Source organism: Dendropsophus ebraccatus, chromosome 11 (assembly GCF_027789765.1).
Source record: "Dendropsophus ebraccatus isolate aDenEbr1 chromosome 11, aDenEbr1.pat, whole genome shotgun sequence".
Lineage (NCBI taxonomy): Eukaryota > Metazoa > Chordata > Amphibia > Anura > Hylidae > Dendropsophus > Dendropsophus ebraccatus.
Window position 1 is genome coordinate 81,060,694 of NC_091464.1, and position 23,408 is coordinate 81,084,101.

Sequence of the window (23,408 nt, forward strand, 5' to 3'; positions counted from 1 at the left end):
CCCCGGAGGATGACAGGAGTGCGCGCTCTGCCAGGAGAGGAGCTGCTGGGACTGGCGGACAGGTGAGTTACTGGTTTATTGTTTTTTTCGGTGGGGCCACATATAATGCGGGACACTGGGTGCCGTTCCGGGACCGCGGGACAGCACCCCGAAAACAGAATTCGGGACAGTTGGGAGGTATGATGTTGCCCCTCCAAAAGTTATACAACTCACCAATATAAACTTATTACAGGAAATGCTGTCACTTCCTGGATAACATGGTGATGTCACTTCCTGGATAACATGGTGATGTCACGACCTGACTCCCAGAGCTGTTCGGGCTGTGGCTGCTGGAGAGGATGATGGCAGGGGGATGCTCAGTGTCCCTCCAGTGCCCTGTGTCCCTCAGTGTCCCTCTGCCATCATTTTTTTTGAACCGCCACCCAGTTCTCATGCACAACGCCGGTCTATTTCTTTCTTCCCTTGATTCTAATGGAGCCACGTCACAAAGGGGCGGGGGTTTCATCACACTGGGGGCTGGCAGGCCCAACTCCAGTGCTTCATGCCCGTTCAGTGCTCAGGAATAGAACGGGGCAGTTCGAAAACCAACCACACCACCAGGATCCCCACGCATGTATGAAACCTAAAGCAATGTACCTGGCGTTACAGTCGCTTTGAAATTTCCTACCATTTGCATTTACATTTCAGGTGCAGACTAATGCGTGTCCATGGTTACTGACTACAAATAAACCCTGTCTAGTCTGCTCCTGCAGTTATACTCCCTTCCAATCCTTCCCTACTTTTTGGTACAGTTTGGTTCATGCTGTGTTTTTGCAAATTATTTCATGCAAAAAACGGATGAAAAAACAGATGTATTTGTGCCCATCCATTTTCCCATTGACTTCCATTATAAAAATAAAAAAAAAATGTCAAAAACTGTTCTTTACAATGGAAGTCAATGAAAAAACGGATGCACATAAAAGCATGTTTTTTTGATCATCCATTTTTCTTTTGTTTTTTTGCATAAAACTGATAAAAAAAAACTGATTGCAAAAACACAGTGTGAACCCAGCCTAACCTACATTACATCGGTTAGCATAAATGAGAAGACATAGAGCGGACTGAAGTGTCTGACCACACAGAGATTGTCTGGAGCTGGTAACCAGTAAGACACAGTGGAACGGTATATACAGAATGGTCAGGCAATATTTGCACTATTTTATTTTATTTTTTATTTCACTTAGCCTGGGTTACATACCCTTTATTAGCATTGTGAAAACATTCCAACAATTCTGAATACGCTTTGACTTTCTATTACAGGAAGGCCTAGTGTCTCTATGGGATGATGGAGAGAATTGTCCTTATCCTCCTGCTCCGGATAACTCTCTTGCGTCTGACTCTGAGCAACTTGTGGAGACCATATGGTATCGCATAGTTGATGATTTACTAGTGGTGGGTGTGAGGCTGAGGCCCTCAGTACCAGAGTAAGTCAGCATTTTAGCTCTATGATGTATAGAGTTAGACGTGACAAAAGGTAATAAAGTATGGTACGTGTTGTTATGCCGTATACACGTATCTACACAATAAGATATGCTCCACAGTCAGACCTAAACTGTTGATAGCATATTCATTATATAAGTTAGTGGAGGGGGGAGACTTTTTTTTAACATTTCTTTTATAGAGTTATGTAATTTTGTAATATAACTTTATTAATGAAAATGTATACATTGACTGGCAGCAGTTAGGGGGCGACACTGCACCTTTGCTGCCACCCAATGGCTGTGTTGGGGACTGCAAGGGTGTTCAAACCCAGGCCTTGGCACAAATACATGTATACCTGCATTAGAATAGACATTACAGTTGGGGAAGCAGTCTATGTTTCTAGCGTTGTAGCCGTAACAGAGAGAGCTGGGATAGCTGTCAACGACCACTCGCTGTGTGTATAAATGTAAGAAAAATAATAATTATAATTTTTCTTGAATAAAGTTATATTGCAAAGTTAAACATTCAAGAGGATAGGGCTGGCTATAATATCCAATGCAATCATGTGAAAAATCACTGCTGTGCAAGGAATCCTTAGTTTTGTGATTTTGTAACAGAAATCTAAAAAAAATCCCAGAATATCCCTTTAAAGATCTCCACAAATTTTATATTTCCATCTTGGTTCATTTACTTACAAAGTAAAATTAAAACTTTGTAGCTTTTTTTTCTTAACATAAGAAATAATCCATTATAAAGCAACGGGAGCTCTCATGCACCTGATGAAGAAGCCAGTCCGGCCTGGAAACGCGTTGTGCCATATCCTTGTTTTAGTGTTTTTTTTTTATTTTTTAAAATACTTTGTAAGATATATACTATTGTGTTCAATTTGAGCTGGCCGCGCCTGTTGAACCTGTCTTTCTTGATAAGGCAGGTCACTGATGTGGCTAGGTAGGTAGTACATAATGTATAGGACAGGGCACAGTCAGAATGGGGGTGGATTGGTGCAGATGAATACGTTTTACTCTAATTTTATTTATTTTTTTGCAACACCTGGATTTATATGTTAAAAAAAGTCCCCAGAAAACCCCTAAAGGGGTACTCCGCCAAAATATATTTTTCTTTTGATTAAATTGGTTTCAGAAAGTTATATATATTTGTAAATTTACTTATATTTAAAAATCTCCAGTCTTCCAGTACTTTTCAGCTGCTGTAGGTCCTGCAGGAAGGGGTGTATTCTTTCCATTCTGACACAGTGCTCTCTGCTGCCACCTCTGTCCATGTCAGGAACTGTTCCTGACATGGACAGAGGTGGCAGCAGAGAGCACTGTGTCAGACTAGAGAGAAAATACCACTTCCTGCAGAACATACAGCAGCTGATAAGTACTGGGAGACTGGAGATTTTTAAATAGAAGTAAATTACAAAACTATAACTAATCTAACTTTCTAAAACCACATGATTTGAAAGAAAAAGATTTGCTCTGGACTATCCCTTTTAATGCAAATTTTATTTGTGTTGGAAAATGCCGATTTTGACATTGCGGTTATTAGTTTCCCGTATGCGCTCCGCTGTTCATGTTTCACATTCACATTGAGAAATGCCAGCTTGTTTACCTTGCTGTTCTTCTGTTTTTTTTATAGAACGCTGCGTGACATTGGCTTATCCCTTATAATGGATCAGAAAGTAGCACAGCCCTCCCCAGTCACCAAGTGTCAAACCAAGGTGCTAAAATCGGCCGTCAGGGCTGGCCGAGACTCACGTCCTCTGCGCTGTGCAGAACCCACAGCAAAGAAACAAAGACTCGACTACCAGAGTAAGGACAATCTTTCAGGGAATAGCTGTCGGAGAGCCTGCCCTCCGTCCTATCAGAAGGATTTGGAGTGCACAGTTACTGCTGTCACCGAGCTGTCGCCGCTGTTGGCACTTAATAACACTGCTTGTGCGTTACTGCTGCACGCCAGAAGGAAAACTCAACCTGACTGTTTACTTAGAAGCGAGACGCTGACTGTACCATGTGAGAGCCTTTCCTTAAGCCTTGAAGATGTTTTAAAAGGAAAACATACAATAAATGTATTTGAGCACTGTCAAGGTAAATTTATAAGATACAAGAGAAAACGTCTGTGAATTATTCAGCAGCGCCCGGGCACAAAGGCTTATTATTCACAAGTTATACAGAAAACTCCGGAAAAAGTTTAAACTTGTGAATTGATGTGAAAGAAATAAACTGAATGTGGATAAAGTATACACAGTATGGTGGGGCAGTGGGTAGCATTGTTGCCTGGCTTAATTGGAGGCTGGGTCTAAGGGCCCTATTACATAGAATGATCAGGCCGATTCGGCAAATTATCGATCCGTGTAATAAAGACAATGAGGGAGATTTATCAAACACTAGAAAATGTACCCAACGCTGCCCGGGTATAAAGTTTCAGTGTGTTAATTAGATTTATTCTAAGGTGCCCAGGAGGCCAATCTATGTCCTTGTTTTCTTTGTTTTGGGGAAATCGCCAGTAGCCCTATATGCCCCTATATACCCGACAATTCTGCACTATTTATGTAAATTGTAGCTTATGCACATTAGAAATAAACTAAAAACCTCAAACATCCATCCTGTGTACCTGTAGTGTATAGTTGGGGGTGGGGTGGGGGGCTGTATATCTGTAGTGTATAGTTGAGGGGGTCCTGTATACCTGTAGTGTGTAATGGGGGGGTTGTATACCTGTACTGTATAGTTGAGGGAGGTCCTGTTTACCAGTAGTGTATAATTGGGGGGGGGCTGTGTACCTGTACTGTATAGTTTGGGAAGTACTGTATACCTGCAGTGTATAGCTGATAGAGGTCATGTATACCTGTACTGTATAGTTGGGGGTCCTGCATACCTGTAATATATATAGTTGGTGAAGGTGCTGTATACCTGTAATGTATAGTTGGTGGAGGTCTTCTATAGCTGTAGTTTATAGTTTGAGGGTCCTGGATACCTGTAGTGTATAGTTGGTGGAGGTCTTGTATACCTGTAGTATATAGTACGGGGGTCCTGTATACCTGTAGTGTATAGTTTGGGGGTCCTGTGTACCTGTAGTTTATGGTTGGTAGAGGTCTTGTATAACTGTAGTGTAAAGTTTGGGGCTCCTGTATACCTGTAGTGTATAGTTTTGGGGTCCTGTATACCTGTAGTATATAGTTGATGGAGGTCCTGTAAACCTGTAAAGTATAGTTTGGGATCCTTTTAACCTGTAGTATAGAGTTGGTGGGGGTCCTGTATACCTTTAGTATAGAGTTGGTGGAGGTGCTGTATACCTGTAGTATAGAGTTGGTGGAGATCTAATATACCTGAAGTATATAGTTCGGGGGTCCTGTATACCTGAAGTATATAGTTGGTGGAGTTCCTGTATACCTGTAGTGTATAGTTTTGGGTTCCTGTATACCTGTAGTGTATAGTTTGGGGTCCTGTATACCTGTAGTGTATAGTTTGGGGTCCTGTATACCTGTAGTGTATAGTTTGGGGTCCTGTATACCTGTGGTGTATAGTGTGGGGTCCTGTATACCTGTAGTGTATAGTTTTGGGTTCCTGTATACCTGTAGTGTATAGTTTGGGGTCCTGTATACCTGTAGTATATAGTTGATGGAGATCCTGTATACCTGTAGTGTATACTTTTGGGGTCCTGTATACCTGTAGTGTATAGTTGGTGGAGGTCCTGTATACCTGTAGTGTATACTTTTGGGGTCCTGTATACCTGTAGTGTTGTGTAGTATATAGTTCGGGGGTCCTGTATACCTGTACTGTATAGTTTGAGGGTCCTGTATACCTGTAGTATAGAGTTGGTGGAGGTGCTGTATTCCTGTAGTGTATAGTTTGGGGTCCTGTATCCCTGTAGTATATAGTCGGTGGAGGTCCTGTATCCCTGTAGTATAGAGTTGGTGGAGGTCCTGTATACCTGTAGTGTATAGTTTGGGGTCCTGTATACCTGTCGTATATAGTTGGTGGAGGTCCCGTGCAACTGTATTGTATAGTTTTGGGGTCCTGTATACCTGTAGTGTCCTGTATACCTGCAGGGTCGTATTTACCATTAGGCACTCGTAGTCTGCCTAGGGCAGCACCTTGCATGGGCACAGCACCAGGGAGCAGGGGGAAGAAAACAACTTTTAAATTTTTTTTATTTTTCTAGTCTTCCACCTCCTGTTCAGACTTGCCAGAAAATCTAGTGTCTTTTCGAAGGGGGGTATGGTAGTATTGGTCAGGTCTGGTGTGGCAGTGTTATCCAGTCACGGCATGGTGGTATTGGTCAGGTGTCGTATGGCGGTGTTATCCAGTCACAGTATGGAGGTATTGGTCAGGTCTGATATGGCAGTGTTATCCATTCACAGTATGGTGGTATTGGTCAGGTCTGGCGGTGTTATCCAGTCACAGTATGGCGGTATTGGTCTGGTATAGCAGTGTTATCCAGTCATAGTGTGGTGGTATTGGTCAGGTCTGGTATGGTAGTGTTATCCAGTCACAGTGTGGCCGTATTGGTCAGGTCTGGTATAGCGGTGTTATCCAGTCACAGTGTGGTGGTATTGGTCAGGTCTGGTACGGCGGTGTTATCCAGTCACAGTATGGTGGTATTGGTCAGGTCTGGTATGGCGGTGTTATCCAGTCACAGTATGGCGGTATTGGTCAGGTCTGGTATGGCAGTGTTATCCAGTCACAGTGTGGTGGTATTGGTCAGGTCTGGTATGGCAGTATTGGTCAGGTCTGATATGGTGGTGTTAAATGTGACCTCTGGAACTATTATCTACCAATCTTCAGGTTTAGTGCTTAGGGCAGCAGCAGCTGGTAATAATGCCCTGTATACATGTAATGTATAGATGGAGTAGGGGGTCCTGTATACATGTACTGTATACAGTAGATGGAGTAGGGGGTGTACCAGTTATTTCTGTGGATGTTGTGAGGGAGTTGCCCTAGCAACCACAGCTCCCTGTAAAAATGAAAGTAGTAATCCTATTGGTTGCTAAGGCTCCCAACTGCCGTTTACTGCTGGGCACAGCTGCAGCTAATTATATCACCTGTGTGTGCAGTGTGGAGATTTTCCCATTCATCTCTATGGGGCGCTCTTCTGCATCCCCTTCCTCTCCTGTACATCTGGCAAGGACGGGACCTTCGCTATAACCTTCCCGGGCACCCAATGTATCTGTGTGCCAAAGTTGGGGTCAAACGGTTCAGGCGTTTGGAAGTCTATATGGGACAGACAGACAGACTTTCATTTTTATGATATAGATGGTGTAAAGTGAAACTTGCTCAGTTGCCCCTAGCAACCAATCAGATTCCACCTTTCATTTCCCAAAGAGTGTGTGAGGAATGAAAGGTGGAATCTAATTGGTTGCTAGGGGCAACTGAGCCAGTTTCACTTTACACCATGGGGGAAATTTATCAAACATGGTGTAAAGTGAAACTGGCTCAGTTGCCCCTAGCAACCAATCAGATTCCACCTTTCATTCCTCACAGACTCTTTGGGAAATGAAAGATGGAATCTGATTTGTTGCTAGGGGCGACTGAGCCAGTTTCACTTTACACCATGTTTGATAAATTTCCCCCAATGATCATCAGCTGATCGTGTCTTTTGGTCCTGCCTAAAAATACGGCTAATGAATGTGTTATGAGAATAATACAGTAAAGTATATACTTACCTGTCCACGCTCCCCCGTGCTTCTGCCCGCTCCCTAATGTCTTCCTCGCTTCTGCTCACTGCCTGCAGCCGCTGTGAGAACTGCAGAGCGGTTTCTGAAGTGACAGGCTGCTCAGCCAATCACTGGCCGGGACAAGACAGCACTACAGCCAGTGATTGGTCAGGTCGGCTTCAGGGGGCGCTGAAAGTGGTAAAAATCAGAAAGAGAATGCCGCAAAGTGTGCAGTATGCTCATATTTCTGCATCTAAAATGTGAGCATCATTTGTATCTGTAAATCTCATCCATGTGTACTTGCACTTTACAAATCTACAGGTAACGTGCGCCACATCTACCCCCTATGTGTGTACCATTAGAAGCATTGGTCCAGCTTACCAACTTACTGCTTCCCAAGGATTTGGCTGTCTAATAAAATAAATATAAAATTGGTAGTTTACCAAAGAAATTCAAATCAACTGGTGACAGAAAGTGCCAGAGATTTGTAATTTTACTTCTGGTGGATTCTTTCCAGTCTGACACAGTGCTCTCTGTTGCCACCTCTGTCCATGTCAGGAACTGTCCAGAGCAGTAGCAAATCCCCATAGAAAACCTCTCCTACTCTCCAGACTGGAAAGAATACACCACTTCCTGCAGGGCATACAGCAGCTGGTAAGTACTGTAAGATTTAAGATTTTTTTATAAAAGTAAATTACAAATCTCTGTCACTTTCTGGTGCCAGTTTATTTAAAAGAAATTTTTTTTAGGTGAATTATCCCCTTAAGAATAATTATAAAGAAATTCTCAACTAAATTTGCCTCTTTTCTTGTTTTGGGATGCTAGGATCTTGGAGTCTGGAAGATCTTTTTGCTGTTCTCTCAGCATTTCAGAAGTGTTCCCTCCATCTTATATCACGTGATTGCACATTAACATCGGTGGCTGAATGGATGGGGGCTCATATGTGTGGAGAGCCCCTAAAGCTCATGCCTGAAATTATGATCTGCAGGAAGGAAGGATCTCTTCATAGGACTCTCTTAATCTGGGATCCCAAGACGCCGTGTGAAGGAACCCTCACTGTATTTTACAGGTAATTTTACAAGAAAGCTAAAAGTTGGTGATGATGGTGTGCAGGTCCAGTATCTACTGTATATCACTCACAGTTGCACTTTGGCAGAAGACATTAGACCCTTTAGAGGACACACAGCTCCATCATATACATGAGCTGCCTTTATTGTGTAGTAGCAGTGCTCCCATTGAAGTGAATGAGAGCTGTGCTGCAGTGGAGAGTGCAGAGGAGACATTCAAGCTTACAGCAGATCAGAAGGACTCTATGACTCCTTGTACCAGAGAATAAAAGTATTTCTACATTCTAGTGTCAAAAAGTTATATAGATTTGTAAATTACTTCCATTTAAAAATCTACATTCTTCCGGTACTTATCAGCTGCTGTATGTCCTGCAGGGAGTTGTGCATTCTTTCCAGTCTGCAACAGTGCTCTCTGCTGCCATCTCTGTCCATGTCAGGAACTGTCCAGAGCGAGAGAGGTTTTCTATGGGGATTTGCTACTGGTCCTGAGAGAGCACTTTGTTAGACTGATAAGAATACACCACTTCCTGCAGGACATACAGCAGCTGATAAGTACTGGAAGACTGGAGATTTTTGAATAGAAGTAAATGTCAAATCTGTATAACTTTCTGAAGCCAGTTGATTTGAAAGAAAAGAAAATCCCCTCAGTACCCCTTTAATGAAACTGCAGTCGAGCATTCACCATGCTGTTCATTTCGACGTCTGTGACACTGACAAACATAGCCGAGTGTTGTACTCTAGTTGCTTGTCATGTGCCATATGTTGCTGTATTTACTGAGTGTAATGCAGAATAGCGACAGCTCCACATCAGTGGATCCTCTTAAGGTAGTTTATAGTATAGACAAGTACATCGTGTTTGCTGTTCTATATGCTTTTTTGAGCTGTTTGCTTGATAAAGGCCGGATCGGCCGAAACGTTGCGCCTGTGAATGCAAACACACAAAAATGCAACAGCTCAGCACTAATGGCAAGATGCAGACCCAATACAGATATGAGCATCACTAAAAGCAGCCCCCCTCCTTAAAAATAATGAGGCTCTTTGTTATCATTTGGAAATTGTGTGTACCATCCCACCACAACAAGGTGGCCTCATGCCGGGATGGACCTACACTGTACTTAGTCCTCTCCATGGCATATAATAAGCCTATTGCAAGCAGGATCCCAAAGCATAGGCTTGTTATATGTGTAGGGTCCATCCTGGCATGAGGCCACCTCATTGTGGTGGGATGGTACACACTATCTGCGAATGGTAACCAAGAGCCTCATTATTTTTATGGAGATTTCTTAGCAGTTGGGGGGCTGCTTAAGGTGATTTTCATATCTGTATTGGGTCTGTATCTTGCCATTAGCGGTGAGCTGTTGCACTTTTTGTGTGACTGGTGTTGTAGGAGAGCTGGCCACATTTGTGTTTTTTTGCCTGATAATGCAATAAAACTACCTTTAAGGGTGCGTTCACACCTACAGGATCTGCAGCAGATTTGATGCTGTGTTCAGTTATTTAAATGAAATCTGTTGCAGAAAATCAGCTGCAGATCCTGTAGGTGTGAACGCACCATAAAGGAGAATTCCCATGGAAGGAGAAAAACTGCAGGCAGGCTGGTGGGGGCCGGAAATAAATTGTGCCTCTGATGCGCCGCTCCCAGGTTCCGTTCAGCTTCACATGTCACCTACCCGGCTTCTTCAGCTGAAACATCACAGCCTGGCTCAGCCATTCAGTGACTGGGTTGGTATCCCGCCCCGGTCATTGATTGGCTGGGCAGGCAATCACTGAGCCGGGGACATGACACGCAGCTAGCAGAGGGGCAAGTCACCGGCTAATGTGAACGGGACCCAGGAGCGGCGCATCAGAGGCACGATTATTTTCCTGCCCCACCAACCACTAACTTGGCGAGGTTAACCTTAAATCCTATACCCCAAGGATTGTATGTAGTACGTAGAAAAGGAAAGCAGAGTAAGGTCCTCAAGACAAGTTATAATGATAAGTAGTATATGATGTAAATAAATATCAATTCTAAAATACATTGTAAGTTTATTAAGAAAAAAAAAAAAAAAAAAAAAAAAAAAAAAATATATATATATATATATATATATATATATATATATATATATATATATATATATATATATATATATATATATATATATATATATATATATATATATATATATATACACACAACTCAAAATACTGTTCTGGTACCAGAAGACTATAAAAAGATAAAAGCAAAACAATGGGAGTAGCAGGAAAAAAAAAAGTATTGTATGCATAAAGGTGTAAAATAAAAATAAAAACATTAAAATAGATAAATAAATAAGGTCCAAATGATGAATGATGATGATTTTTACTTGTTTATCATCATTTGGACCTTATTTATTTATCTATTTTTATAAATGTTTATTTTTATCATTGTTTTTATTTTTATTTTACACCTTTATGTATACAATTTTTTTTCTACTACTCCCATTGTTTTGCTTTTATCTTTTTATAGTCTTCTGGTACCAGAACAGTATTTTGAGTTGTGTGTATATATATTTATTCTTAATAAACTTACATTGTATTTTATAATTGATATTTATTTACATCATATACTCCTTATCATTCTAACTTGTCTTGAGGACGTTACTCTGCTTTCCTTTTCTAGGAAATATAAAATAAATTCAGTGAAGCCGCCTGTAGTTTCAGTCCAGTAGTCTGCAAATAGCTGAGATGATAGAAGGAGCTGCTTTGCTGAATAACATTCATTAGTATGGACAGCTTGTTTATTTCCTGTAATCCCTTGAAGAAAGAGTGAAACTTCACAAGAATTTAGTGACAAATAAAACGGTCTTTTAGTTTGCATAAAAAACTTATCTGATCCGGCTGCCTGGTTGCGGCCGGTGTGAGGAATCGGCAGGGGAGGCCCACTCACCGTGCTTTATCTGCTTCAAAACCAAACAGAATTGGCTGCAAATTCAAAGAAGTTTCTCTTTCTTCTTATATTCTTGCGTAAGATGTATAATTTGTTGTATTTGCAATGTGAAAGGCAAATCTGTATATCACTAGGGTTAGGCTCTGCTCACATCTATATTATGGCTCCGATTCGTAACTAAATCCACAACACATTGTCGGGTGTGTGATGCAGTGATATCTATTGCTCCCTGACAGTTCCTGTTGACACACGGCCGTGTCCGTTACTCCCACCTGCTCTGGGTCACACTGTGCTTTGATAATCTCCCTGCTTGGAGGATTGGGCTCCCTCTAGTGGCAGGCATGTATCTGTCCACCTGTATTTATAAGCTTAGCTCACAGGCTCTGGACCCTGCGCGCGGGACCCCGTGAGAAGCAGAGTGCAAGAGCAGCCCTGCAGCCTGGATAGGTAATGTATAAAGTTTAAGCAAGGGCTGCAAGGACATCGTTACCGATCTCCATGCAGCCCTTGTTAAACAATAATTGGGCCGTGTAATAGGCCCAGTAAACGAGCGCAGATCTAGCAGATCGGCGCTCGTTTACAGTTATTATCGGACACCCATCGGCCAGTGTAATAACACCCTTAAGGTGTGTTTACACAGACAGATTTATCTGACAGATTTTTGAAGCCAAAGCCAGAAGCAGACTATAAACAGAGAACAGGTCATAAAGGAAAGACTGAGATTTCTCCTCTTTTCAAATACATTCCTGACATTGGCTTCAAAAATCTGTCAGATAAATCTGTCTGTGTGAATACACCACTAGTCGAGAGTACGCTTAGTTGTGGTGTCTCTCTTTTTTAATGGAATAATAGCACTATAGCAGAATGCATATATTTACATAGGGGGAAGCTGGGAGCTGTGCTGGCTCACATATGATTCTTGTCTGTTGAGGGCCAAAGATATTCATAGAAATTTCTACTTTGTGTTAAAGGGGTATTCTGGTGCAGAAAAAAAATTCATCATTTGTACTTTATCGCTATGTTTTTCTTTTTGTCATCCAGGAATAATTCAGTCATTCTCCAGTGTCTCCATAGCCTTAGATGTGTTCTCCCGCCAACCTGTGCGGTAAGAGTGATGAAACGGGATGACCTAAATACCACGACCATGGACCTGGCGCAGTCTATGGAAGGAGAACTGAGCGCCTTAAGAAGCTTGGCGTCCGCTGCTGCAAGTGAAGTTGAAAGGGACTTAAACCTGAACCTTGAAGCGGGAGGAGAAGTCACCAGCGCTACTGATGGTGTGTCTGATACAAAAGACCAAGTACAAAAGTACCGGGAGGATGTGAGGAGGGAGCAGAGGCAGATCAGGCTGGGCGCTCCTTTATCTGTCAGCAGAGAGATGTACAGACACCACGTGCTCAGCATAGCTCAGATACAAATGGCGTCCGATGCACTGGCTTGTAATGTAGCTGATATATGATCGGGTTTCATTCGTGGGGTATTTTTATACATTCATGTGCGTGATTCTCTGTATTCCAGCGCACTGTATGTATGTGCTTTTGTTCGCTATGGTTATTGAATGTAATGTAATGTTTCACCTTTGCTGTAGATTACTCCTCAGTCCCTGTGTCCTCGGTGCCAGCTGCTATTAAACAACATGTTGTTAATGGATTTTTAAATAATTATTATTGTTATTATTATCTGTTTCTGTTTGGTGCTTTACGTACACAATAAGATAATACTATAAAGGTTTGTTCACACTGAGCAAAATCGGCGGAATTCTGCGGCTGAGAATCCCGCCTTCCTCACTGTCAGTGTGTGTATTGGAGGGCTTGCGCGCCTCCGCTTTGCTTGGCTCTCCTCTGAAAGAATTGATATGTCATTTCTGTGAGGCGCGTGAGCCCTTCCATACACACACTGTTTGACACTGAAGTAGGCGGTATTCTCAGCCGCGGAATTCCGCCAATTTTGCTCAGTGTGAATGCAGTAAGGCGAGAGGGAATGGTGTTTTTACCTGCTGGGTCAGCTGGTATGGTGGTGTTGTAGCTGTGTGGGTCTAGGGTCACTTGGGCACTTGTCATGGTAGCCTGGTGTTGGACCCACCCCGGACAATTGGCATCTCACCAGCACAAAAAAGAGATTAACCCAGGTGTACAGATGTGTGTGTAGGTGCAGGTGCGAAATAGACAAGCCAGAGTCCAGTGTGTTAGCAAAAAAAGTTACTTTACTTTGAATAAACATAGTGCAACAAGTACACGTATTAACAGTGCCGTAGATCAGTACCAATCTTACAGAAGACTTAGGTGCTGAAAGTTCAGAAGGAATACCGGTGCTTTGCAGTAGAGAAAGAGAGGAGAGGCGATGCCAGAGGGGCCCTGCCCAGTGTAGTAGTGTGCTCTTGAGTGACCAGAAGTGAAAGAGACTCATACTCACGGATGACTTGTTAGTCCTTGACCACTTTATGCCCCCTTATTGCGGGCTTCCCGTCCTAGGTGGGTAATACGAGCCCCAGGCCTTTGTTATCTGGGCGAAGCAGACTCCCAAGGTTTCCCAATTGTCCTTCACTGCACAGTGGAATACGTAGAAGTTCCGTACCTTTGTCCCACTGGGGTCAGTTCCTATAGCTTTCAAGTAAGTGCCCTGCACATTTTAGAAAGGTTCCTGGCGTGGGCAAGGTGAGTCCCTGTTTGGCTTCTCTCCCCTGGTGAAAGCTTAGCACTGAATAGTTAAGTAGTTACTTGCATAAAGAAAGTCTTTAGGTTGCTGGCTTAATTTCAGCAGAGACTCTCCTATCTGCTTCCTCTCGCTCTGAGAACGTGGCTAAGACTCCCTACCTCCTCCCACCAAGAACTAACTCCTCCTACAGTGGCTAACTAAACCCTTCTGTGAGTGGTGGGGGCTGTGTGTGTGTGGAGAAAGAGAGGATAGGATAGCATAAGAGAGAAAGCACCTGCACCTGTAAGTGGTTAGAAGACAACACTTGGTACAAAACATAGTTAACCCTTCTTCTCCTTCAGCTGTTAGACAAAGACAGTAGTGATACCTAGTGCGGAAAACACAATAATACACCATCTCCCACTTGTGTGAACCTGAAGGAGTTACTTTCTCAGGTGCAATAGACAGCACCCTGTGCTGGGACACTACATGAACATAACCTAAAGGTGCCCTGACTATGACTAGCCTATTATAGGGGTCTTTCAAATCAACTGGTGCCAAAGATTTAGAATTTACTTCTATAAATAAAAAAAATCTTTCAGTACTAATCAGCTGCTGTATGTCCTGCATGAAGTTGTTGTAGAGATCAAGACAGGTTTTCTATTAGGATTTGCTATTGCTTTGGACAGTTCCTGACATGGACAGAGGTGGCAGCAGAAAGTACTGTGTCAGACTGTGTACACCACTTCCTGCAGGACATACAGCAGCTGATAAGTACTGGAAGACTTGAGATTTTTAAATAGACGTAAATTACAAATCTATTTAACTTTCTGACACCAGTTGATTTGAAAGAAAAACATTCTGGAGTACCCCTGTAAAATGTGCTAAAAATCCATCAACCGTATTAGTACAGCACGCGGCTCTGTCTCTATGGCATCCTTTGAACGTCGCTTTCCTTTATACATCTCAAGTCACGGCTGGGAAGCCAAGCACACGTGTTCAGAGGAAAATGTTTATTAAATATTGGGCTAAAAGCAATTATGTAACGTGTCTCTAATGTCTCCTTATTCTTCAAGCAAAATAACTAGATTGATTTTTATTTTTTGCATGGCGTGAAGAGTTTATCTTATGTATTTTACTGTGTACAAGTGATAGATGATTCCCTCTAATATCCCCAGGGGCGAATTCTCTAAGCAAATAATGTAGAAACAGCATAAATTCAATAGAAGGGATAGATTAAAATGTAAACAGATGTAGTCCCTTGTATATTATTTTATTTCCTGTGAGCGGCCTTAATCTTCCAGACACTAGAGAGGTCTTTAATCTGCTGCAAATACAGACTAACCTGTGATGGTTAAAGGGAATGTGTCATCAGAAAATGAATTATTGTGTAAATAATGTTTTTATGTTACACATATTTTTTAAGAATTTTTGGTGATAATTTTCCATTTTTCTATCTATATTATAAAATAATCCTGATATCTTGCAGTTCTCATTCTCACCACTGGGGCTAAAACTAAGCTGAGACTTCCTGTTGTGTCTGTGGTGATAAGAGGAGGCTGCTGTAAAGTGATCTGTACAGCATTGCAGCGTCATGTGACAACAGTAGAACAAGGGTGTAACTACCACTGTAGCAGCCAAAGCAGCTGCTATGGGGCCCACCACATCGGGGGGGGGGGGGTCCATTGCCTGCTTCTGCAATACGCTGAGCCCCCTGAGCTGTCATCATTTGGAGCATCAAGTGGCCAAGCTGGGCCTCTGGGGTTCTGCAAATGTCCCTTTAACTGAAAGCACTCCTGACAAGCGCTTGCAGTTATGACTAGATTTTACAGCTAAGTGGTCAGTTAGGAAGGGTGGGCCCAATCAAAAGTTTGCTATGGGGCCCAGACATTTCTAGTTACACCTCTGGAGGAGACAATAGCAGCTCCCTGGAATGACAGGTCACAGAGTGCACTAATGTTTCACATTCATCTCAAGGGGACAAAGTCTGTTTATTGTCGTCTATGTCCATGAGTCTTGCTGTAAAGCATGTCACTAAATGCTGTTAAGAACAGCCCAGGCAATACGGGCGCCCCCATAACAATGTACGAAAAAATAAAATTAAAGTCAGAAAATAGAAACAGATTACAATAAAACGACAAGTTTTAGGATCCGACTGATCGGTAAAATAAAAGTTAGGTGACACTTTCCCTTTAAGACAGATAAATGTATTAGAGTAACACTGACTATGTGCTTTCTATTTATAATTTGGTCTTTGGGGATTTTCCCTTGGCAATTATACAAACCTTTTCAGGTGCGGTGATCATACACATAGCAACCATTTGGCCTCTTTATGGATTTTATATGGTCAACTTAGATAATAAGGTCAGATCAGTAAAAATGTTTGCTTTTTTTGTTATTGAATATTTTATAAAAACAAGATACAGACATCTTGCATTCAATGGTCAGACGCGGTTCAAACCTGTTTTTTTCTTGCTCACTATATGGCTACAACTAATCATGTACACCAATGAAATTTAGAGATCAATATACAGGATACATGCATATTGGTGGAGTGGGTAACACTGGGCTTTAGCAGCTCGGTGCTTTGGGTTTAGACTTCATTACCTGTATAATATCTCTCTTTACTCAATCTTTTTTCTTAGTATTGATGGTGGGGGGGGGGGGGGGGGGAATCTAGCAGTTATATTGCTATGAGCATTCGTTTGGTGAGGGATGACTTTAACCTTTTCTACATCATTTCAACTTACAGTTTACACTTGGACTTAAAGGGGTATTTCAGTCAAACATAACTTGGTGAGACTAACAATTCCTTTCATACTTGTTATTATCTATTCAGTCTCCTTCCCCCAGTTCTTAGCTGCTGCTGTCTGCTGAAGACACAAAAATCTGTGTGAGCTTTTCCCTCCGTCTCCCCCCCCCCTCCCTTCTGAGACGGCTGATGTAAACAAGTCCCTGACTGGCTTAATCTGCAACTTTGTAGCTTCTTTGTAATGCTGGGAGGGATAATCACAGTTAGGTCTTTAGAAACTTGACCTCAGAAAAACCCTCCTAGCATTACAAAGAAGCTACATTATTTCAGACACAGCCAGCAAGGGACTGGTTTACATCAGCCGTCTCAGAAGGGAGGGGGGAGGAGGAGGAGACTGACGCGAAAGCACCCAGATTTTTGTGTCTTCAGCAGAGAGCAGCAGCTCAGAACTGGGGGGGGAGGAGGCTGAATAGATAATAAGTATGGAAGGAATTGTTAGTCTCATCATGGGAAGCAACATTTGAAAAGTTACGACATGGAGAGAGAGGAGCGGCTGCACATCACACCCATGGCTGATACTAATGCTGCTAGACTAATTTTTTAAAATCAACGTCAGGATGTTGGCATATAATTTGATCAAACCATACCGCCCCATGTACCACGTGCAGGTCTCCTGGTTCACATGGGTCCCTACGCTAACTCTACACTGTGTCGGTTGGCGGCCGCCGCCAACCCTGCATAGCGTGCACTTGCAGGGATGGGAGGCCATGGAATGGCCCTGCAACCCCAATGTCACTGGACCAAATACAAAATGCCCTACCAATACCCAGCCAGCATCACCGGCGGAGAGGGCTGCCCCCAAACAACACAAGTATGGCTATGGTATTGCACTCACCACCACTGCTGCAAACAGAATCCGAAAAACATGGAGATACTGACATGTGAGCACAGGTATATTCTGCTGATTTTGGTCACGTGAGTCTTAAAAGGGGAGTGCCAGCTGCTAAGAAAAGGGAGAACTGTAAAACACGACATGGAGAGAGAGGAGCGGCTGCAAATCACACCCATGGCTGATACTAATGCTGCTAGGCTAATTTTAAAAACCAATGTCAGGATGTTGGCATATTATTTGATTAAACCATACCGCCCCGTGTACCACGTGCAGGTCTCCTGCGGGGATTGTGTTCACTGACCGGCACAGTGATGTTTTTTGGTTAGGGACTCGTGTATCAGAGACCTGCACGTGGTACATGAGGCAATATGGTTTAAACTAATCATATACTAACTTCTGATGTTGGTTTTTATATGTAGCTGAACAGGCTTTCGTGTCAACCATGGGCTCGATGTGCAACCATTTCCGTCTTTTTGGCTTGAACATTTGAAAAGTTATTTGTGAGTGGAATACCCCTTTAATCTTCATGCAATTCATGGCAACATATAGACATTTACAGCATATAGTCTTATTCACAGTTGAGCGCTGCCAAGCTCAAATCCCCCTGTATTAGACTGCACACTCTATACAGGTATATTTGTGGAGTCCTTACATAGAGTAATAGAGAAATCTAAAGGTTTATTCCAGTCTAAGGATGGGTTCACACTACGGAATTCTCGCGGATAAACTCTGCGGAATTCCGTCGGCTATCCGCGCACGGCCGCGCGCCTTTCCGCCGGCATAGAATGGTGTCTATGGAGCCGGCGGAAAGGTGCCCGGCCGTGCGCACGTAAAGCCGATGGAATTCCGTGAAATTTATCCGCGAGAATTCTTCAGTGTGAACCCATCCTTAGGGTATGTTCACACTGAGGAATAGGCAAGTATTCAGCGAGGAATTAAAGAGGAAAGTTTTCTGTTTGAAATTCCTTGCCTATTCTTCACTGGCTGAATAGGAGCAGAATTTGAGCGGAATCCGCCCAAAGAATTGACATGTCAATTCTCCAGGCAGAAAGCAGATGCGCACTGTAATTTTCAGCACGGAAATTCCGCTGTGTGAACGAAGAAGCTTAAACTCCATTAAAGGGGTAGTGTGGCACTAAGAAATTATTCACAGAATAACACACCTTACAAAGTTATACAACTTTGTAATGTATGTTATGTCTGTGAATCGCCCCCTTCCCTTGTCCCACCACCCCCACCCGTGTACCTGGAAGTGTTGGTGCATTATACATTATACCTGAGGTGGCAACAGAGAGCCCTGCAGGACATACAGCAGCTGATAAGTACTGGAAAAGTTGAGATTTTTTTTCTAGTCTCCCCCAATACCACCCTGACGCTTGTTTTGTGTCCTTTGACTGGGGTCCATCTGGTTTCTTCAGAACGCCACCTCCCCAATAATATCCAAAAGATGGTTTTCCCATAAAAAGAGACATTCATCACTTCCGGTTCCGGCGCAGGGATGTGAGGACGTGCGGGACGCAGCTCCTCCAGACCACCTCACTATACCCGCATACACAGCGACGAAACTGGCCGCAGTTGGGGACGGACATTACCGTGAGACCCCTCACCTGCTCCGGATCACCCTCGCATGGACCGGTTTGTGCTGAGAGTCCCCGCCGGTCCGGCCGGCACCAGCACGGAGGCAGCCTCTTCTGCTCCCAAGATGGCGGACGCCACATGTACAGCCGCGCCATCACAAACCAGAGCGGGCGCCAGGGCCCATGATGACCCGGCAAGCATACCAGAACAGATAAGTACACCCGACTCGGACTATATTCTATTATCTCAGGACTCCCAGATCTCCCTCCCGCATGAGCTGGCAGCTGCGCCACAGTCACCCATGATCCCTATCAATTACAAGCACCTGGCTATAGCGGTGGCGGATCGCCTGGCGCCTGACCTAAGAGAGACTCTGGTCACTACCATAGGGGCATCCCTGCAAGCCTTACAACTAGAAGTACAAAAACATGCAGTTCGCATGGATGAAATTGAACACAGAGTACACCAGGCGGAAAACGTTTCCTCTTCCACAGTCGCCCAGGTCCGCTACCTCACAAGAGAAACCGCCATACTTAGGGACCGCCTTGAGGATCAGGAGAACCGGGCGCGTCGCAACAATCTGCGACTAATCGGCCTCCCGGAGTCCGTCAAACCGCAGCAACTTAAACATGTATGTGAGACTATATTACCAGAGGCCCTGGGGTTGCCCTTCCCCAAGAAAGTGGAGCGCGCGCACCGAGTTGGGCCCGGCATTACAAACCTTGATGACAATAACGGTATCGGGAAAACACGCCCGCGACAGGTCATCATGAGATACCTGGATTTCAATGATAAAGAGGATGTCCTCAAAGCCTTTAGATCCAGGAACACTCCCCTTATGCTCAATGAAAGTAAAATAATCCTGTTTGCAGATTATTCAGCAGAGACCACACGCAAGCGCAGAGCGTTCAGTACAGTATGCTCTGAACTGTACAGGAAAGGTATAAAGTTTCGCCTGCAGTACCCTGCGACCCTGAAGATAATATACAGTGATGGCAGTCTGCAATCATACACCTCAGCTGAGGAAGCGGCCCACTGCCCTCTTTTGCGACCTGTCCCGACATCTTCCCCCCTTCAGGAAGACATGATCCAGGAGCCGTCAGCGGATCTATTTCTGATAAGCCCGGGCAAGAAACGCCGCAAACAGAACCATCTGCCGGCGCCGGAGGAGGAACTAGCCCCCCCATGATTGATTCTTCGGCTAAAGATGGAGTACAACAGGATAATGGGGGAACCACTGTGACCATCTGATTTGTATACTGCCCCCCCTCTCCCTCCCTCTCCAAGTTTAACGGGATGAACAGGTTTTGAAATTCTTTTTTGGTCCGGTTAAATTTAACTTTCTTTTCCAAGGCTTTCTTGGATTTTCTCAGGCCTCCACTAGACACACGTCTCCTCTTTCATCCCTCCATTTCCACGGGGAGGCTTGTGTAAAATGATGCACGGAGGGTTACTCCTCTCCTTAGTCTCATGATACACCGTGTATTCTCTGTCTCCCCCCTTCCCACCCTGACCATCCCTCCCCTACCATTCCCTCTCCTCCCCCTCCCCCACCTCCTTACCCCCCTCCCTTCCTTGTGTCACCCCTTCTTCCCCCCCGATTCTTCCCCCCCCTCGCCTTTACCCCCCCCACTCTCCCAGGCTAATCTCATGATTATGAGGATATTTGGTTTGGAGGTTTGCTTCTCCCCCTGAAAAAAGGAAGTCAAGAGCGCCTCACTACTTGGCTAGTAGTCCTGCACTAGCCATCTCGCCACCTATTGGCGCTGTTACTTTATTTTAGTTGGTTATAATGCTGTTGTTGTATGTTATTTCTATTCAGTTCATGTTTATGTATGTTGACGCATCTCCCATGTGCGAGTCCAAAAATAACCACAAGGCAGTGAGGAACTCTGACTTAAGTACAGTAAGTAATCATTGGCATAGCCAAAATATTTCTCTTTCATATTTTAATGCGTATAATTTCATGGAATACGAAGGGGCTGCGCTCCCCGAATAAGCGCTCCATGGTCCTACGCCACCTCAAAAAGCTGAAAGGGGATGTCGTCCTGCTTCAGGAATCTCACCTGACCCAGGACGAATTCTTCAGAATGAAAAAACTGTGGGTGGGGGAGATCTATGGGTCCCCCTCAGTGGAGGGGAAGGCGGGGGTGATTACTTTGCTGCACAGGAACCTATCCTATAAGGTCCTCAAATCATCTCATGATAAGGCAGGACGGATTAATAATTTGGTTCTGGAAACACCTAGTGGGACCCTGAGTATATACAATGTATATGCCCCTAATGATGGCAATGCAACCTTTTTTTCATCCCTAGAGTCACAAATATTGTCAGACCCCGCCCCTTACAAAATTGTGGGTGGCGATTTCAACTCGGTGGTTCGACCTCAAGCAGATAGGTCTTCGGGAACTGCCTCTACAGGTGTCCCGGTAGTATCCGCCAGAGATAAAGCATTACCCTCACTATTGTCCCATGCCGACCTGGTGGACTCCTGGAGGGCACATAACCCGGTAGAGCGAGAATACACTTTCTATTCGGCCCCGAGGTCTACCTGGTCGCGTATAGACTACCTTTTTACCTCCCAATCCCTGTTCCCTAAAGTTGTACAAGCATCAATTGAACAAATGGTAATATCGGATCATTCCCCGATATCGATTTCTCTGGCTGAGGTATTCCCCAGAGGAACTGATATTTTATGGCGCTTTCCGCAATCATTCAGCAAGGATGATAACTTCACCTCCCTCCTAAAGGGATGGTGGCTCACATACAACGCAGATAACGCAGCTCATAGGGACAATATGACACTTTTTTGGGACACGGCAAAAGCCGTACTACGGGGTCATATCATTGCATATACTACAGCGAAAAAGAAGGAAGCACTGGAAAAATTTAAAACGGCTAGTGAACATCTGCGTAATTGCTATGATCTTTTTCTACAGACACCCACCCCACTGAACAAGGAAGCCTGGACTCAAGCTAAACGCCAATTTGATGACTGGGCAGCACAGAGGGAGGACCTCTACAGATCGGAATTTGAAACCACCCTACATAAATTTGGCAACAAGGCGGGTAAGCTACTTGCCAACCTTGCTAGAGGCCCTAGGGCGGTCCATCATATCACCACCCTCCGCGATTCCTGTGATAGACTCCTTGCCAGCCCAAAAGCCATTAGCGATTACCTAGCCCAATATTATTCACAGATATACACTGACTCCGACACAACTCAGATATCCGACACTCTTCTCCAAAAAATTCCCCTTCCTAGAGTGACACCTGACCACCTAGACCTTCTGAATGCCCCTATCTCACCTCAGTTAGTTCTGGACACCATTAAACAACTTAAACCCTCTAAGGCCCCGGGACCAGATGGATACTCGGGGGAATTCTTTAAAATTCTAGGCGACCAAATTTCTACCCCCCTATCCGAACTATATAATGGAGCTCTATCCGACAAGGGCCTGCCCCCATCGGCAGACATGTCATACATAAAACTTTTGCCCAAACCGGGTAAGGACCCCTTGCAACCAGGTTCATATCGGCCCATATCCCTCATTAACGTGGACACCAAAATCTTGACCAAAATCATGGCCGACCGCCTCTCTACTATCATGCCAGACCTGATATCCGCAGAACAAGTAGGGTTTATCAAAAATAGATCTGCCGTCACTAATATCCGGACGGTGATCGCGGTGCTAGATAGAGTACGGCTCCGCCCTCAGCCAGGGGCCCATCCTACCCTTGTCACACTAGATGCCGAAAAGGCTTTTGACAACGTCCGATGGCCCTGGCTGGGGGCGGTGCTAGATGCATTTGGGTTCTCGGGACCCTTTAGAGCTCTGCTATCCCACATCTACTCCTCACCAACAGCACGAATTTACACGCCAGGATTCCTCTCCCCAGTCATCCATCTACAAAAGGGAACGCGCCAGGGCTGCCCGTTATCGCCCCTTCTCTTCAACTTAGCTCTAGAACCGCTATCCAGATATCTTACCTCTGGGGCGGTGTTCTCCGGAATTCCGGTCGGTGAGGAGGTGGTACGTGCAGCCCTGTTCGCGGATGATATCATCCTTTTTTCTAACGACCCCATAAATGACGTCCCCAACATCATACAGGTGCTAAGGGATTTTGGCAGCTATTCGGGTTACAGGGTCAACACAGGTAAGTCGGAATTGCTCCCTCTTTTCCAGCCTCTGAGAACGCAGGCTCATGATCTGGCCAGCCTGGGTCTTACCATGGCAACATCCGCCATAACATATTTAGGCATAAAGATAGGCAAAACGTCCCACTCTCTATACGACCTGAACTACCCCCCTTTATTTGCTAAAATACGCTCCGACCTATATAGGTGGCACTCACTCCCCCTTTCTCTGCTAGGTAGGTGTCATTTAGTTAAAATGTCAGGCTTTTCCAAACTCCTATACCCACTCCAAACTATACCCATGCTGCTCAAACATTCAGACGTT

The 23,408-nt window shown here is 44.2% G+C and overlaps 1 protein-coding gene across 3 annotated transcripts in view; it reads left to right on the forward strand.

The window, feature by feature from the left end:
• FANCB (FA complementation group B) overlaps positions 1-12,753 on the forward strand; it is a 55,366-nt gene extending 42,613 nt beyond the window's left edge. For 2 of the 3 annotated variants that reach the window (XM_069946132.1, XM_069946131.1), the window contains exons 6-9: positions 1,300-1,463; positions 3,100-3,548; positions 7,940-8,183; positions 12,131-12,753. In XM_069946132.1, the coding sequence (XP_069802233.1) occupies positions 1,300-1,463; positions 3,100-3,548; positions 7,940-8,183; positions 12,131-12,548 (1,275 nt within the window). In that variant the 3' untranslated portion in view covers positions 12,549-12,753. The remainder of the gene's footprint in view (positions 1-1,299; positions 1,464-3,099; positions 3,549-7,939; positions 8,184-12,130) is intronic. The other variant, XM_069946133.1, reaches the window with a different exon arrangement.
• The last annotated feature ends 10,655 nt before the right edge of the window (positions 12,754-23,408 follow it).